Below are 17,748 nucleotides of genomic sequence, written 5' to 3'. Positions count from 1 at the left end.
AAATTGCATCCGAATTTAGTACAAAAGGCACAATGCCGACTTAAGTACTAGGGGACTGACACTCTAGCTTTCTATGATTTGAACCCGTCCTGTGAGTCCAGTTTTAGATTCCGATGCTTCACTTCAGGTTTACTGAATCCCTTGGACCTTCTTATTCACGATGAAACACCGAAATTGCATCAGAATTTAATACAAATGGCACAATGTCGACTTAAGTACAAGAGGGCTGACATTCTCACTTTCTATGATTTGAACCTCTGCTGTGAGTCCAGTTTTAGATTCCGATGCTTCACTTCAGGTTTACTGTATACCTTGCACCTTCTTATTGACGATGAAACACAGAAATTGCATCCGAATTTAATACACAAGGCACAATGCCGACTTAAGTACAAGAGGACTGACATTCTAACTTTCTATGATTTGAACCTCTCCTGTGAGTCCAGTTTTAGATTCCGATGCTTCACTTCAGGTTTACTGTATCCCTTGGACCTTCTTATTGACTATGAAACACAGAAATTGCATCGGAATTAAATTCAAATGGCACATTGCCGACTTAAGTACAAGAGAACTGACACTCTAACTTTCTATGATTTGAACCTCTCCTGTGAGTCCAGTTTTAGATTCCGATGCTTCACTTCAGGTTTACTGTATCCCTTGGACCTTCTTATTGACGACGAAACACAGAGATTGCATCCGAATTTAATACAAAAGGCACAATGCCGACTGAAGTACAAGAGGACTGACACTCTAACTTTCTATGATTTGAACCTCTCCTGTGAGTCCAGTTTTGGATTCCGATGCTTCACTTCAGGTTTACTGTATCCCTTGGACCTTCTTATTGACGAAGAAACACAGAAATTGCATCCGAATTTAATACAAAAGGCACAATGGCAACTTAAGTACAAGAGGACTGGCACTCTCACTTTCTATGATTTGAACCTCTCCTGTGAGTCCAGTTTTAGATTCCGATGCTTCACTTCAGGATTACTGTATCCCTTGGACCTTCTTATTCACGATGAAACACCGAAATTGCATCCGAATTTAATACAAATGGCACAATGTCGACTTAAGTACATGATGGCTGACATTCTCACTTTCTATGATTTGAACCACTCCTGTGAGTCCAGTTTTAGATTCCGATGCTTCACTTCAGGTTTACTGTATACCTTGCACCTTCTTATTGACGATGAAACACAGAAATTGCATCCGAATTTAATACACAAGGCACAATGCCGACTTAAGTACAAGAGGACTGACATTCTAACTTTCTATGATTTGAACCTCTCCTGTGAGTCCAGTTTTAGATTCCGATGCTTCACTTCAGGTTTACTGTATCCCTTGGACCTTCTTATTTACGATGAAACACAGGAATTGCATCCGAATTTAATACAAATGGCACAATGCCGACTTAAGTACAAGAGCACTGACACTCTCACTTTCCATGATTCGAACTTCTCCTGTGAGGTCAGATTTAGATTCCGATGCTACACTTCAGGTTTACTGTATACCGTGCACCTTCTTATTGACGATGAAACACAGAAATTGCATCGGAATTAAAATCAAAAGGCACAAATCCGACTTAAGTACAAGAGGACTGACACTCTAACTTTCTATGATTTGAACCTCTCCAGTGAGTCCAGTTTTAGATTCCGATGCCTCACTTCAGGTTTACTGTATCCCTTGGACCTTCTTATTCACGATGAAACACAGAAATTGCATCCGAATTTAATACAAAAGGCACAATGGCGACTTAAGTACAAGAGGACTGACTCTCTCACTTTCTATGATTTGAACCTCTCCTGTGAGTCCAGTTTTAGATTCCGATGCTTCACTTCAGGTTTACTGTATACCTTGCACCTTCTTATTGACGATGAAACACAGAAATTGTATCCGAATTTAATACACAAGGCACAATGCCGACTTAAGTACAAGAGGACTGATATTCTAACTTTCTATGATTTGAACCTCTCCTGTGAGTCCAGTTTTAGATTCCTATGTTTCACTTCAGGTTTACTGTATCCCTTGACCTTCTTGTTGACGATAAAACACAGAGTTTGCACCTGAATTTAATACAAAAGGCACAATGCCGACTTAAGTACTAGAGGACTGACACTCTAACTTTCTATGATTTGAACCTCTCCTGTGAGTCCAGTTTTGGATTCCGATGCTTCACTTCAGGTTTACTGTATCCCTTGGACCTTCTTATTGACGAAGAAACACAGAAATTGCATCCGAATTTAATACAAAAGGCACAATGGCGACTTAAGTACAAGAGGACTGACACTCTCACTTTCTATGATTTGAACCTCTCCTGTGAGTCCAGTTTTAGATTCCGATGCTTCACTTCAGGTTTACTGTATCCCTTGGACCTTCTTATTCACGATGAAACACAGAAATTGCATCCGAATTTAATACACAAGGCACAATGGTGACTTAAGTACAAGAGGACTGACACTCTCACTTTCTATGATTTGAACCTCTCCTGTGAGTCCAGTTTTAGATTCCGATGCTTCACTTCAGGTTTACTGTATCCCTTGGACCTCCTTATTCACGATGAAACACAGAAATTGCATCCGAATTTAATACACAAGGCACAATGCCGACTTAAGTACAAGAGGACTGACACTCTAACTTTCTATGATTTGAACCTCTCCTGTGAGTCCAGTTTTGGATTCCGATGCTTCACTTCAGGTTTACTGTATCCCTTGGACCTTCTTATTGACGAAGAAACACAGAAATTGCATCCGAATTTAATACAAAAGGCACAATGGCGACTTAAGTACAAGAGGACTGACACTCTCACTTTCTATGATTTGAACCTCTCCTGTGAGTCCAGTTTTAGATTCCGATGCTTCACTTCAGGTTTACTGTATCCCTTGGACCTCCTTATTCACGATGAAACACAGAAATTGCATCCGAATTTAATACACATGGCACATTGCCGACTTAAGTACAAGAGCACTGACACTCTCACTTTCCATGATTCGAATTCTCCTGTGAGGTCAGATTTAGATTCCGATGCTACACTTCAGGTTTACTGTATACCTTGCACGTACTTATTGACGATGAAACACAGAAATTGCATCGGAATTAAATTCAAAAGGCACAATTCCGACTTAAGTGCAAGAGGACTGACACTCTCACTTTCTATGATTTGAGCCTCTGCTGTGAGTCCAGTTTTAGATTCTGATGCTTCACTTCAGGTTTACTGTATCCCTTGGACCTTCTAATTGACGATCAAACAAAGAGTTTGCATCATTATTTAATACAAAAGGTACAATGACGACTTAAGTACAAGAGGACCGACACTCTAACTTTCTATGATTTGAACCTCTCCAGTGAGTCCAGTTTTAGATTCCGATGCCTCACTTCAGGTTTACTGTATCCCTTGGACCTTCTTATTGACGATGAAACACAGAAATTGCATCCGAATTTAATACAAAAGGCACAATGGCGACTTAAGTACAAGAGGACTGAAACTCTCACTTTCTATGATTTGAACCTCTCCTGTGAGTCCAGTTTTAGATTCCGATGCTTCACTTCAGGTTTACTGTATACCTTGCATCTTCTTATTGACGATGAAACACAGAAATTGTATCCGAATTTAATACACAAGGCACAATGCCGACCTAAGTACAAGAGGACTGATATTCTAACTTTCTATGATTTGAACCTCTCCTGTGAATCCAGTTTTAGATTCCGATTTTTCACTTCAGGTTTACTGTATCCCTTGACCTTCTTATTGACGAAGAAACACAGAGTTTGCACCTGAATTTCATACAAAGGGCACAATGCCGACTTGAGTACTAGAGGACTGACACTCTAACTTTCTATGATTTGAACCTCTCCTGTGAGTCCAGTTTTAGATTCCGATGCTTCACTTAAGGTTTACTGTATCCCTTGGACGTTCTTATTGACGATGAAACACAGAAATTGCATCGTAATTAAATTCAAAAGGCACAGTGCCGACCTAAGTAGAAGACGACTAACACTCTCACTTTCTATGATTTGAACCTATCCTGTGAGTCCAGTTTTAGATTCCGATGTTTCACTTCAGGTTTACTGTATCCCTTGGACCTTCTTATTGACGATGAAACACAGAAATAACATCCGAATTTAATACAAAACGCACAATGGCGACTTAAGTACAAGAGGACTCTCGCTTTCTATGATTTGAACCTCTCCTGTGAGTCCAGTTTTAGATTCCAATGCTTCACTTCAGGTTTACTGTATCCCTTGGACCTTCTTATTCACGATGAAACACCGAAATTGCATCCGAATTTAATACAAATGGCCCAATGTCGACTTAAGTACAAGAGGGCTGACATTCTCACTTTCTATGATTTGAACCTCTCCTGTGAGTCCAGTTTTAGATTCCGATGCTTCACTTCAGGTTTACTGTATACCTTGCACCTTCTTATTGACGATGAAACACAGAAATTGCATCCGAATTTAATACACAAGGCACAATGCCGACTTAAGTGCAAGAGGACTGACATTTTAACTTTCTATGATTTGAACCTCTCCTGTGAGTCCAGTTTTAGATTCCGAAGCTTCACTTCAGGTTTACTGTATCCCTTGGACCTTCTTATTGACGATGAAACACAGAAATTGCATCCGAATTTAATACAAATGGCACAATGCCGACTTAAGTACAAGAGCACTGACACTCTCACTTTCCATGATTCGAAATTCTCCTGTGAGGTCAGATTTAGATTCCGATGCTACACTTCAGGTTTACTGTATACCTTGCACCTTCTTATTGACGATGAAACACAGAAATTGCATCGGAATTAAATTCAAAAGGCACAATTCCGACTTAAGTACAAGAGGACTGACACTCTCACTTTCTATGATTTGAACCTCTGCTGTGAATCCAGTTTTAGATTCTGATGCTTCACTTCAGGTTTACTGTATCCCTGGGACCTTCTTATTGACGATCAAACACAGAAATTGCATCCGAATTTAATACAAAAATCACAATGGCGACTTAAGTACAAGAGGACTGACACTCTCACTTTCTATGATTTGAACATCTCCTGTGAGTCCAGTTTCAGATTCAGATGCTTCACTTCAGATTTACTGTATCCCTTGGACCTTCTTATTGACGATGAAACACAGAAATTGCATCGGAATTAAATTCAAATGGCACAATGCCGACTTAAGTACAAGAGGACTGACACTCTAACTTCCTATGATTTGAACCTCTCCTGTGAGTCCAGTTTTAGATTCCGATGGTTCACTTCAGGTTTACTGTATCCCTTGGACCTACTTATAGACGACGAAACACAGAGATTGCATCCGAATTTAATACAAAAGGCACAATGCCGACTTAAGTACAACAGGACTGACGCTCTAACTTTCTATGATTTGAACCTCTCCTGTGAGTCCAGTTTTGGATTCCGATGCTTCACTTCAGGTTTACTGTATCCCTTGGACGTTCTTATTGACGATGAAACACAGAAATTGCATCGGAATTAAATTCAAAAGGCACAGTGCCGGCCTAAGTAGAAGACGACTAACACTCTCACTTTCTATGATTTGAACCTATCCTGTGAGTCCAGTTTTAGATTCCGATGCTTCACTTCAGGTTTACTGTATCCCTTGGACCTTCTTATTGACGATGAAACACAGAAATTGCATCAAAATTTAATACAAATGGCACAATGCCGGCTTAAGTACAATAGGACTGACACTCTCACTTTCTATGATTTGAACCTCTCCTGTGAAGTCAGTTTTAGATTTCGATGCTTCACTTCAGGTTCACTGTATCCCTTGGACCTACTTATTGACGATGAAACACAGATATTGCATCGGAATTAAATTTAAAACGCACAATGACGAGTTAAGTAAAAGAGGACTGACACTCTAACTTTCTATGATTTGAACCTCTCCTGTGAGTCCAGTTTTAGATTCCGATGCTTCACTTCAGGTTTACTGTATCCCTTGGACCTTCTTATTGACGATGACACACAGAAATTGCATCCGAATTTAATACAAAAGGCACAACGGCGACTTAAGTACAAGAGGACAGACACTGTCACTTTCTATGATTTGAACCTCTCCTGTGAGTCCAGTTTTAGATTCCGATGCTTCACTTCAGGTTTACTGTATCCCTTGGACCTTCTTATTGACGATGAAACACAGAAATTGCATCCGAAATTAATACAAAAGTCACAATGTCGACTTAAGTACAAGAGGACTGTCACTCTCACTTTCTATGATTTGAACATCTCCTGTGGGTCCAGTTTCAGATTCCGATGCTTCACTTCAGGTTTACTGTATCCCTTGGACGTTCTTATTGACGATGAAACACAGAAATTGCATCGGAATTAAATTCAAAAGGCACAGTGCCGACCTAAGTAGAAGACGACTAACACTCTCACTTTCTATGATTTGAACCTATCCTGTGAGTCCAGTTTTAGATTCCGATGCTTCACTTCAGGTTTACTGTACCCCTTGGACCTTCTTATTGACGATGAAACACAGAAATTGCATCCGAATTTAATACAAAAGGCACAATGGCGACTTAAGTACAAGAGGACTGACACTCTCACTTTCTATGATTTGAACCTCTCCTGTGAGTCCAGTTTTAGATTCCGATGCTTCACTTCAATTTTACTGTATCCCTTGGACCTTCTTATTCACGATGAAACACCGAAATAGCATCCGAATTTAATACAAATGGCACAATGTCGACTTAAGTACAAGATGGCTGACATTCTCACTTTCTATGATTTGAACCTCTCCTGTGAGTCCAGTTTTAGATTCCGATGCTTCACTTCAGGTTCACTGTATCCCTTGGACCCTCTAATTGACGATGAAACACAGAGTTTGCATCCGAATTTAATACAAAAGGTACAATGCGGACGTAAGTACAACAGGACTGACACTCTAACTTTCTATGATTTCAACCTCTCCTGTGAGTCCAGTTTTAGATTCCGATGCTTCACTTCAGGTTTACTGTATCCCTTGGACCTTCTTATTGAAGATGAAACAGAGAAATTGCGTCCGAGTTTAATACCAAAATCACAATGGCGACTTAAGTACAAGAGGAGTGACACTCTCACTTTCTATGACTTGAACATCTCCTGTGAGTCCAGTTTTAGATTCCGATGCTTCACTTCAGGTTTACTGTGTCCCTTGGACCATCTTATTGACGATGAAACACAGAAATTGCATCGGAATTAAATTCAAAACGCACAATGCCGACTTAAGTACAAGAGGGCTGACACTCTAACTTTCTATGATTTGCACCTCTCCTGTGAGCCCAGTTTTAGAATCCGATGCTTCACTTCAGGTTTACTGTATCCCTTGGACGTTCTTATTGACTATGAAACACAGAAATTGCATCGGAATTAAATTCAAATGGCACAATGCCGACGTAAGTACAAGAGAACTGACACTCTAACTTTCTATGATTTGAACCTCTCCTGTGAGTCCAGTTTTAGATTCCGATGCTTCACTTCAGGTTTACTGTATCCCTTGGACCTTCTTATTGACGACGAAACACAGAGATTGCATCCGAATGTAACACAAAAGGCACAATGCCGACAGAAGTACAAGAGGACTGACACTCTAACTTTCTATGATTTGAACCTCTCCAATGAGTCCAGTTTTGGATTCCGATGCTTCACTTCAGGTTTACTGTATCCCTTGGACCTTTTTATTGACGATGAAACACAGAAATTGCATCCGAATTTAATACAAAAGGCACAATGGCGACTTAAGTACAAGAGGACTGACACTCTCTTTTTCTATGATTTGAACCTCTCCTGTGAGTCCAGTTTTAGATTCCTATGCTTCACTTTTGGTTTACTGTATACCTTGCACCTTCTTATTGACGATGAAACACAGAAATTGCATCCGAATTTAATACACAAAGCACAACGCCGACTTAAGTACAAGAGGACTGACATTCTAACTTTCTATGATTTGAACCTCTCCTGTGAGTCCAGTTTTAGATTCCGATGCTTCACTTCAGGTTTACTGTATCCCTTGGACGTTCTTATTGACGATGAACACGGGAATTGCATCCGAATTTAATACAAATGGCACAATGCCGACTTATGTACAAGAGCACTGACACTCTCACTTTCCATGATTCGAACTTCTCCTGTGAGGTCAGATTTAGATTCCGATGCTACACTTCAGGTTTACTGTATACCTTGCACCTTCTTATTGACGATGAAACACAGAAATTGCATCGGAATTAAATTCAAAAGACACAATGCAGACTTAAGTACAAGAGGACTGACACTCTAACTTTCTATGATTTGAACCTCTCCAGTGAGTCCAGTTTTAGATTCCGATGCCTCACTTCAGGTTTACTGTATCCCTTGGACCTTCTTATTGACGATGAAACACAGAAATTGCATCCGAATTTAATACAAAAGGCACAATGCCGACTTAAGTACTAGAGGACTGACACTCTAACTTTCTATGATTTGAACCTCTCCTGTGAGTCCAGTTTTAGATTCCGATGCTTCACTTCAGGTTTACTGTATCCCTTGGACCTTCTTATTGACGATGAAACACAGAAATTGCATCCGAAATTAATACAAAAGTCACAATGTCGACTTAAGTACAAGAGGACTGACACTCTCACTTTCTATGATTTGAACATCTCCTGTGAGTCCAGTTTCAGATTCCGATGCTTCACTTCAGGTTTACTGTATCCCTTGGACCTTCTTATTCACGATGAAACACCGAAATTGCATCCGAATTTAATACAAATGGCACAATGTCGACTTAAGTACAAGAGGGCTGACATTCTCACTTTCTATGATTTGAACCTCTCCTGTGAGTCCAGTTTTAGATTCCGATGCTTCACTTCAGGTTTACTGTATACCTTGCACCTTCTTATTGACGATGAAACACAGAAATTGCATCCGAATTTAATACACAAGGCACAATGCCGACTTAAGTACAAGAGCACTGACACACTCACTTTCCATCATTCGAACTTCTCCTGTGAGGTCAGATTTAGATTCCGATGCTACACTTCAGGTTTACTGTATACCTTGCACCTTCTTATTGACGATGAAACACAGAAATTGCATCGGAATTAAATTCAAAAGGCACAATTCCGACTTAAGTACAAGAGGACTGACACTCTCACTTTCTATGATATGAACCTCTGCTGTGAGTCCAGTTTTAGATTCTGATGCTTCACTTCAGGTTTACTGTATCCCTTGGACCTTCTAATTGACGATGAAACACAGAGTTTGCATCCGTATTTAATACAAAAGGTACAATGCCGACTTAAGTACAAGAGGTCTGACACTCTAACTTTCTATGATTTGAACCTCTCCAGTGAGTCCAGTTTTAGATTCCGATGCCTCACTTCAGGTTTACTGTATCCCTTGGACCTCCTTAATGACGATGAAACACAGAAATTGCATCCGAATTTAATACAAAAATCACAATGGCGACTTAAGTACAAGAGGACTGACACTCTCACTTTCTATGATTTGAACATCTCTTGTGAGTCCAGTTTCAGATTCCGATGCTTCACTTCAGATTTACTGTATCCCTTGGACCTTCTTATTGACGATGAAACACAGAAATTGCATCGGAATTAAATTCAAATGGCACAATGCCGACTTGAGTACAAGAGGACTGACACTCTAACTTCCTATGATTTGAACCTCTCCTGTGAGTCCAGTTTTAGATTCCGATGCTTCACTTCAGGTTTACTGTATCCCTTGGACCTTCTTATTGACGATGAAACACAGATATTGCATCCGAATTTAATACAAAAGGCACAGTGGCGACTTAAGTACAAGAGGACTGACACTCTCACTTTCTATAATTTGAACCTCTCCTGTGAGTCCAGTTTTAGATTCCGATGCTTCACTTCAGGTTTACTGTATCCCTTGGACCTTCTTATTCACGATGAAACACCGAAATTGCATCCGAATTTAATACAAATGGCACAATGTCGACTTAAGTACAAGAGGGCTGACATTCTCACTTTCTATGATTTGAACCTCTCCTGTGAGTCCAGTTTTAGATTCCGATGCTTCACTTCAGGTTTACTGTATACCTTGCACCATCTTATTGACGATGAAACACAGAAATTGCATCCGAATTTAATACACAAGGCACAATGCCGACTTAAGTACAAGAGGACTGACATTCTAAATTTCTATGATTTGAACCTCTCCTGTGAGTCCAGTTTTAGTTTCCGATGCTTCACTTCAGGTTTACTGTATCCCTTGGACCTTCTTATTGACGATGAAACACAGAAATTGCATCCGAATTTAATACAAATGGCACAATGCCGACTTAAGTACAAGAGCACTGACACTCTCACTTTCCATGATTCGAACTTCTCCTGTGAGGTCAGATTTAGATTCCGATGCTACACTTCAGGTTTACTGTATACCTTGCACCTTCTTATTGACGATCAAACACAGAAATTGCATCGGAATTAAATTCAAAAGGCACAATTCCGACTTAAGTACAAGAGGACTGACACTCTCACTTTCTATGATTTGAATCTCTGCTGTGAGTCCAGTTTTAGATTCTGATGCTTCACTTCAGGTTTACTGTATCCCTTGGACCTTCTAATTGACGATGAAACACAAAGTTTGCATCTGTATTTAATACAAAAGGTACAATGCCGACTTAAGTACAAGAGGACTGACGCTCTAACTTTCTATGATTTGAACCTCTCCTGTGAGTCCAGTTTCGGATTCCGATGCTTCACTTCAGGTTTACTGTATCTCTTGGACCTTCATATTGACGATGAAACACAGATATTGCATCAGAATTTAATACAAAAGGCACAATGGCGTCTTAAGTACAAGAAGACTGACACTCTCACTTTCTATGATTTGAACCTCTCCTGTGAGTCCAGTTTTAGATTCCGATGCTTCACTTCTGGTATACTGTATCCCTTGGACCTCCTTATTGACGATGAAACACAGAAATTGAATCCAAATTTAATACAAATGGCACAAAGTCGACTTAAGTATAAGAGGACTGACACTCTCACTTTCTATGATTTGAACCTCTCCTGTGAGTCCAGTTTTAGATTCCGATGCTTCTCTTGCGGTTTACTGTATCGCTTGGACCTTCTTATTGACAATTAAACACAGAAAGAGCATGGGAATTAAATTCGAAAGGCATAATGCCGATTTAAGTACAAGAGGACTGACACTCTAACTTTCTATGATTTGAACCTCTCCTGTGAGTCCAGTTTTAGATTCCGATGCTACACTTCAGGTTTACTGTATCCCTTTGACCTTCTTATTGACGATGAAACACAGAAATTGCATCCGAAATTAATACAAAAGTCACAATGTCGACTTAAGTACAAGAGGACTGACACTCTCACTTTCTATGATTTGAACATCTCCTGTGAGTCCAGTTTCAGATTCCGATGCTTCACTTCAGGTTTACTGTATCCCTTGGACCTTCTTATTGACGATGAAACACAGAAATTGCATCCGAATTTAATACAAATGGCACAATGCCGACTTAATTACAATAGGACTGACACTCTCACTTTCTATGATTTGAACCTCTCCTGTGAAGTCAGTTTTAGATTCCGATGCTTCACTTCAGCTTCACTGTATCCCTTGGACCTACTTATTGACGATGAAACACAGAAATTGCATCGGAATTAAATTTAAAACGCACAATGACGAGTTAAGTAAAAGAGGACTGACACTCTAACTTTCTATGATTTGAACCACTCCTGTGAGTCCAGTTTTAGATTCCGATGCTTCACTTCAGGTTTACTGTATCCCTTGGACCTTCTTATTGACGATGAACCACAGAGTTTGCATCCGAATTTAATACAAAAGGCACAATGCCGACTTAAGTACAAGAGGACTGACACTCTAACTTTCTATGATTTAAACCTCTCCTGTGAGTCCAGTTTTAGATTCCGATGCTTTACTTCAGGTTTACTGTATCCCTTGGACCTTCTTATTGACGATGACACACAGAAATTGCATCCGAATTTAATACAAAAGGCGCAACGGCGACTTAAGTAGAAGAGGACTGACACTGTCACTTTCTATGATTTGAATATCTCCTGTGAGTTCAGTTTTAGATTCCGATGCTTCACTTCAGGTTTACTGTATCCCTTGGACGTTCTTATTGACGATGAAACACAGAAATTGCATCGGAATTAAATTCAAAAGGCACAGTGCCGACCTAAGTAGAAGACGACTTACACTCTCACTTTCTATGATTTGAACCTATCCTGTGAGTCCTGTTTTAGATTCCGATGCTTCACTTCAGGTTTACTGTATCCCTTGGACCTTCTTATTGACGATGAAACACAGAAATTGCATCCGAATGTAATACAAATGGCACAATGGCGACTTAAGTACAAGAGGGCTGACATTCTCACTTTCTATGATTTGAACCTCTCCTGTGAGTCCAGTTTTAGATTCCGATGCTTCACTTCAGGTTTACTGTATACCTTGCACCTTCTTATTGACGATGAAACACAGAAATTGCATCCGAATTTAATACACAAGGCACAATGCCGACTTAAGTACAAGAGGACTGACATTCTAACTTTCTATGATTTGAACCTCTCCTGTGAGTCCAGTTTTAGATTCCGATGCTTCACTTCAGATTTACTGTATCCCTTGGACCTTCTTATTGACGATGAAACACAGAAATTGCATCCGAATTTAACACAAATGGCTCAATGCCGACTTATGTACAAGAGCACTGACACTCTCACTTTCCATGATTCGAACTTCTCCTGTGAGGTCAGATTTAGATTCCGATGCTACACTTCAGGTTTACTGTATACCTTGCACCTTCTTATTGACGATGAAACACAGAAATTGCATCGGAATTAAATTCAAAACGCACAATGCCGACTTAAGTACAAGAGGGCTGACACACAAACTTTCTATGATTTGCACCTCTCCTGTGAGCCCAGTTTTAGATTCCGATGCTTCACTTCATGTTTACTGTATCCCTTGGACCTTTTCATTGACTATGAAACACAGACATTGCATCGGAATTAAATTCAAATGGCACAATGCCGACTTAAGTACAAGAGAACTGACACTCTAACTTTTTATGATTTGAACCTCTCCTGTGAGTCCAGTTTTAGATTCCGATGCTTCACTTCAGGTTTACTGTATACCTGGCACCTTCTTATTGACTATGAAACACAGAAATTGCATCCGAATTTAACACTCTCTGTACCAGGCCTATTTTATGCACCCGTCCCTAGAAACCGGGCAATTTTACCAATATTAAAAAAATTACTGCATCAAATCTACTGTTTGGATTGTGGCAAATTTGGTACCATCTTGAAGCTGCACATTTCTACTTTAATTCTGAGTGAAAGAAACTACTTTACAATGCACAGCTTTAAGGTACAGTTATAGAAATCACTTAGATGTTTTAAGAATTTAGAAAAAGTCATACGAATAAGGGAATACAATTGTGATTTATTTTTAACCAAAATTGTGGCACTACATTACATGTTTCTGATAGTATACAGTATTACATATAAATTTCACACAGAATCATATTGTTTTTTAGTGTGGAAAATTTTAAAGCAAGGTTCCAGGCAGAGTGCAACGCCACACTGTTCACATTCGTATCGTGTCTCTTTGCGAGAAGCCTTGCCACTCTGTTTCTTGCTCCTGGAACTGCACACGTGACACACACGAGCAGCATACTTCTTAGTAGTTGCAGGTATGTGCTGCAAAAAATGTCTCTTTGTTAGCCGACCTACAGTTCCTTCATTTCTTGGAATGAATTCAAGTGTGTCGTCTTCAACAAGCTGAACTGCAAGCACTGTTATAAAGTCTGTTATTGTAATTTTCTTCCTGTGCACTGCATTGTACAGCCAAAATGCATTTGATACTCCCATAAGCAGCAAATGGAAATATAATTTTCGCCACCATTTCACAGTTCTGTGCTGGAACGGATTGTACTGCAGGCGTTGGTCTCCAATATCCACTCCAATTTTATTGAGGTTGTAATCAAGTACCTGAAGTGGTTTCAATACTACAGACCCATTTCTCTTAGTATGCGTACCAAATGTTGCTTGATGCCTTGTAGACAATGTATACACATCTCTCTTATCTTTCCACTTCATTGCCAATACATTATCTTTACGCCGAAAAGACATTTCGCCCTTTTTCAGCTTAGCAGATACTAAATCTTTAGGCAATCCTTTCCTGGATTTGTTCACAGTACCAACAGCTCCAGTGCCTTTCTCTGCCAGTTGCTGAAATAGCTCTGGACTGGAATAAAATCGATCTAAATACACAGTGTGGCCTTTGTTCAGCAAGCTGCTGTCAGACAACAATCGCAAAATAACCGCAGACGAAGAATTGTCAACAATATGCTTACCAGCATAAACTTCAAAATTTACAACATAGCCACTACTGGCTTCAGCAACAGCATATACTTTCAGTCCATACTTATGAGGCTTATTTTGCATGTAAACACGGAAACTCACACGACCTCGAAATGGGCAAATTCCTTCATCAATTGTCACTTTTTCTGAGGGACGATATGCCTGGATACATCGCTCCTTCAAATTATTATAATATGGCAAAACTTTGTAAAGTGGATGAAATCCATCTTCGCCTGGTTTTTTCTGATTTGAATTGTCAACAAGATGCAAGCATGACAGTATCTGAGTGAAACGCAAACGGCTCATGACATGGGGACAAAAGTTACAACTAAGAACAGGATTAGTGCTCCAATGGTCCGCAATTTTGGGCTTTTTCGAAACACACATGTGGAAAATAATACCCAAGAAACGCCTCATCTCACTTATAGTCACTGGCTTCCACGAACTCAAAACTGAATGGGGCTTCAGATTATTTCCTCTTCTTTTCTTCTGTATTGTCTGTGATGCATACAAATTTGTCTGTCTCTTGAGTTCATTTACGTCACTGTCAGTAAGGAACACTTTACTGCAATCCAGTACAGAACTCGACTCATCAATATCCACTAGTATCTGCCTGGGTGTCGTGTTGACAGGCAGAGGTCGGTAGGTGTCAACTGCAGTCCACTCACTGTCTTTCGGATACGGCACAGCTGCTGGATTTGAAGCAACACCTTCAACATCATTCTCGTCTTCATCTGAAGACAAACTGTCATCAATCTCGTCTTCTAAAAAGAATATCACATTATGTGTAACTACATACATCGTTTACACATGTTCAACAGATATGTGCGTACTGCACAATTACGTGGAAAATTCGGAAATACGTACCTTCAAACACACCATTGCATTCAGAATCGTCTGAATCACTCTCTACATTATCCAGAGTGTCGCTATGATTGATCAAATCCGCAATTTCTGCGTCTGATAAACCGCGCCGAAACATGATGACAAACAACTGAATGATATACAGACTGAGAACGCAAAGATAAGTTTTAACATGAATTACAGCGCTGCCGTGACATCTATGGACGCATTTTGTTAATAAACATCTGAAAAACGTATAGCGCTGGCCAAACCCGTAGAAATAACGTTGCAGTGTTTTGAATGAAATTAAATGTAGCGGCCCGTAAATTTTACGGGCTTGGTGATTTTCGCGCGATCCCAGGCCCGTAAATTTTACGGGCTTGGCGCTTAGAGTGTTAATACACAAGGCACAATGCCGACTTAAGTACAAGAGGACTGACATTCTAACTTTCTATGATTTGAACCTCTCCTGTGAGTCCAGTTTTAGTTTCCGATGCTTCACTTCAGGTTTACTGTATCCCTTGGACCTTCTAATTGACGATGAAACACAGAAATTGCATCCGAATTTAATACAAATGGCACAATGCCGACTTAAGTACACTAGCACTGACACTCTCACTTTCCATGAATCGAACTTCTCCTGTGAGGTCAGATTTAGATTCCGATGCTACACTTCAGGTTTACTGTATACCTTGCACCTTCTTATTGACGATCAAACACAGAAATTGCATCGGAATTAAATTCCAAAGGCACAATTCCGACTTAAGTACAAGAGGACTGACACTCTCACTTTCTATGATTTGAATCTCTGCTGTGAGTCCAGTTTTAGATTCTGATGCTTCACTTCAGGTTTACTGTATCCCTTGGACCTTCAAATTGACAATGAAACACAGAGTTTGCATCCGTATTTAATACAAAAGGTACAATGCCGACTTAAGTACAAGAGGACTGACGCTCTAACTTTCTATGATTTGAACCTCTCCTGTGAGTCCAGTTTTGGATTCCGATGCTTCACTTCAGGTTTACTGTATCTCTTGGACCTTCATATTGACGATGAAACACAGAAATTGCATCAGAATTTAATACAAAAGGCTCAATGGCGTCTTAAGTACAAGAAGACTGACACTCTCACTTTCTATGATTTGAACCTCTCCTGTGAGTCCAGTTTTAGATTCCGATGCTTCACTTCTGGTATACTGTATCCCTTGGACCTCCTTATTGACGATGAAACACAGAAATTGAATCCAAATGTAATACAAATGGCACAAAGTCGACTTAAGTATAAGAGGACTGACACTCTCACTTTCTATGATTTGAACCTTTCCTGTGAGTCCAGTTTTAGATTCCGATGCTTCTCTTCCGGTTTACTGTATCGCTTGGACCTTCTTATTGACAATTAAACACAGAAAGAGCATGGGAATTAAATTCGAAAGGCATAATGCCGACTTAAGTACAAGAGGACTGACACTCTCACTTTCTATGATTTGAACCTCTCCTGTGAGTCTAGTTTTAGATTCCGATGTTTCACTTCAGGTTCACTGTATCCCTTGGACCTTCTTATTGACGATGAAACACAGAAATTGTATCCGAATTTAATACACAAGGCACAATGCCGACTTAAGTACAAGAGGACTGATATTCTAACTTTCTATGATTTGAACCTCTCCTGTGAGTCCAGTTTTAGATTCCGATGTTTCACTTCAGCTTTACTGTATCCCTTGGACCTTCTTATTGACGATGAAACACAGAGTTTGCACCTGAATTTAATACAAAAGGCACAATGCCGACTTAAGTACTAGAGGACTGACACTCTAACTTTCTGTGATTTGAACCTCTCCTGTGAGTCCAGTTTTAGATTCCGATGCTTCAATTCATGATTACTGTATCCCTTGGACCTTCTTATTGACGATGAAACACAGAAATTGCATCCGAAATTAATACAAAAGTCACAATGTCGACTTAAGTACAAGAGGACTGACACTCTCACTTTCTATGATTTGAACATCTCCTGTGAGTCCAGTTTCAGATTCCGATGCTTCACTTCAGGTTTACTGTATCCCTTGGACGTTCTTATTGACGATGAAACACAGAAATTGCATCGGAATTAAATTCAAAAGGCACAGTGCCGGATAAGTAGAAGACGACTAACACTCTCACTTTCTGTGACTTGAACATCTCCTGTGAGTCCAGTTTTAGATTCCGATGCTTCACTTCAGGTTTACTGTATCCCTTGGACCTTCTTATTGACGATGAACCACAGAGTTTGCATCCGAATTTAATACAAAAGGCACAATGCCGACTTAAGTACAAGAGGACTGACACTCTAACTTTCTATGATTTAAACCTCTCCTGTGAGTCCAGTTTTAGATTCCGATGCTTTACTTCAGGTTTACTGTATCCCTTGGACCTTCTTATTGACGATGACACACAGAAATTGCATCCGAATTTACTACAAAAGGCGCAACGGCGACTTAAGTACAAGAGGACTGACACTGTCACTTACTATGATTTGAATATCTCCCTTGAGTTCAGTTTTAGATTCCGATGCT

At 39.8% G+C, this 17,748-nt stretch overlaps 1 protein-coding gene across 1 annotated transcript; it reads right to left on the bottom strand.

Moving 5' to 3' along the window:
* Nucleotides 1-13,504: 13,504 nt before the first annotated feature.
* Nucleotides 13,505-15,157, bottom strand: LOC124552644 (piggyBac transposable element-derived protein 4-like). Its single transcript, XM_047126971.1, has one exon. The coding sequence runs from the start codon at nt 15,155-15,157 to the stop codon at nt 13,505-13,507; it is 1,653 nt and encodes a 550-aa protein (XP_046982927.1).
* Nucleotides 15,158-17,748: the final 2,591 nt, after the last annotated feature.

The sequence above is a fragment of the Schistocerca americana genome, chromosome 10, assembly GCF_021461395.2.
Source record: "Schistocerca americana isolate TAMUIC-IGC-003095 chromosome 10, iqSchAmer2.1, whole genome shotgun sequence".
Taxonomy (NCBI): Eukaryota; Metazoa; Arthropoda; class Insecta; order Orthoptera; family Acrididae; genus Schistocerca; species Schistocerca americana.
The sequence above is the reverse complement of the archived record's forward strand: the minus strand, read 5'-3'. Positions and strand labels throughout refer to the sequence as shown.

What these genes read in the sequence shown, in the direction of transcription:
- LOC124552644 (XM_047126971.1), bottom strand. Translation starts at nt 15,157, where the DNA reads ATGTATGTAGTTACACATAATGTGATATTCTTTTTAGAAGACGAGATT.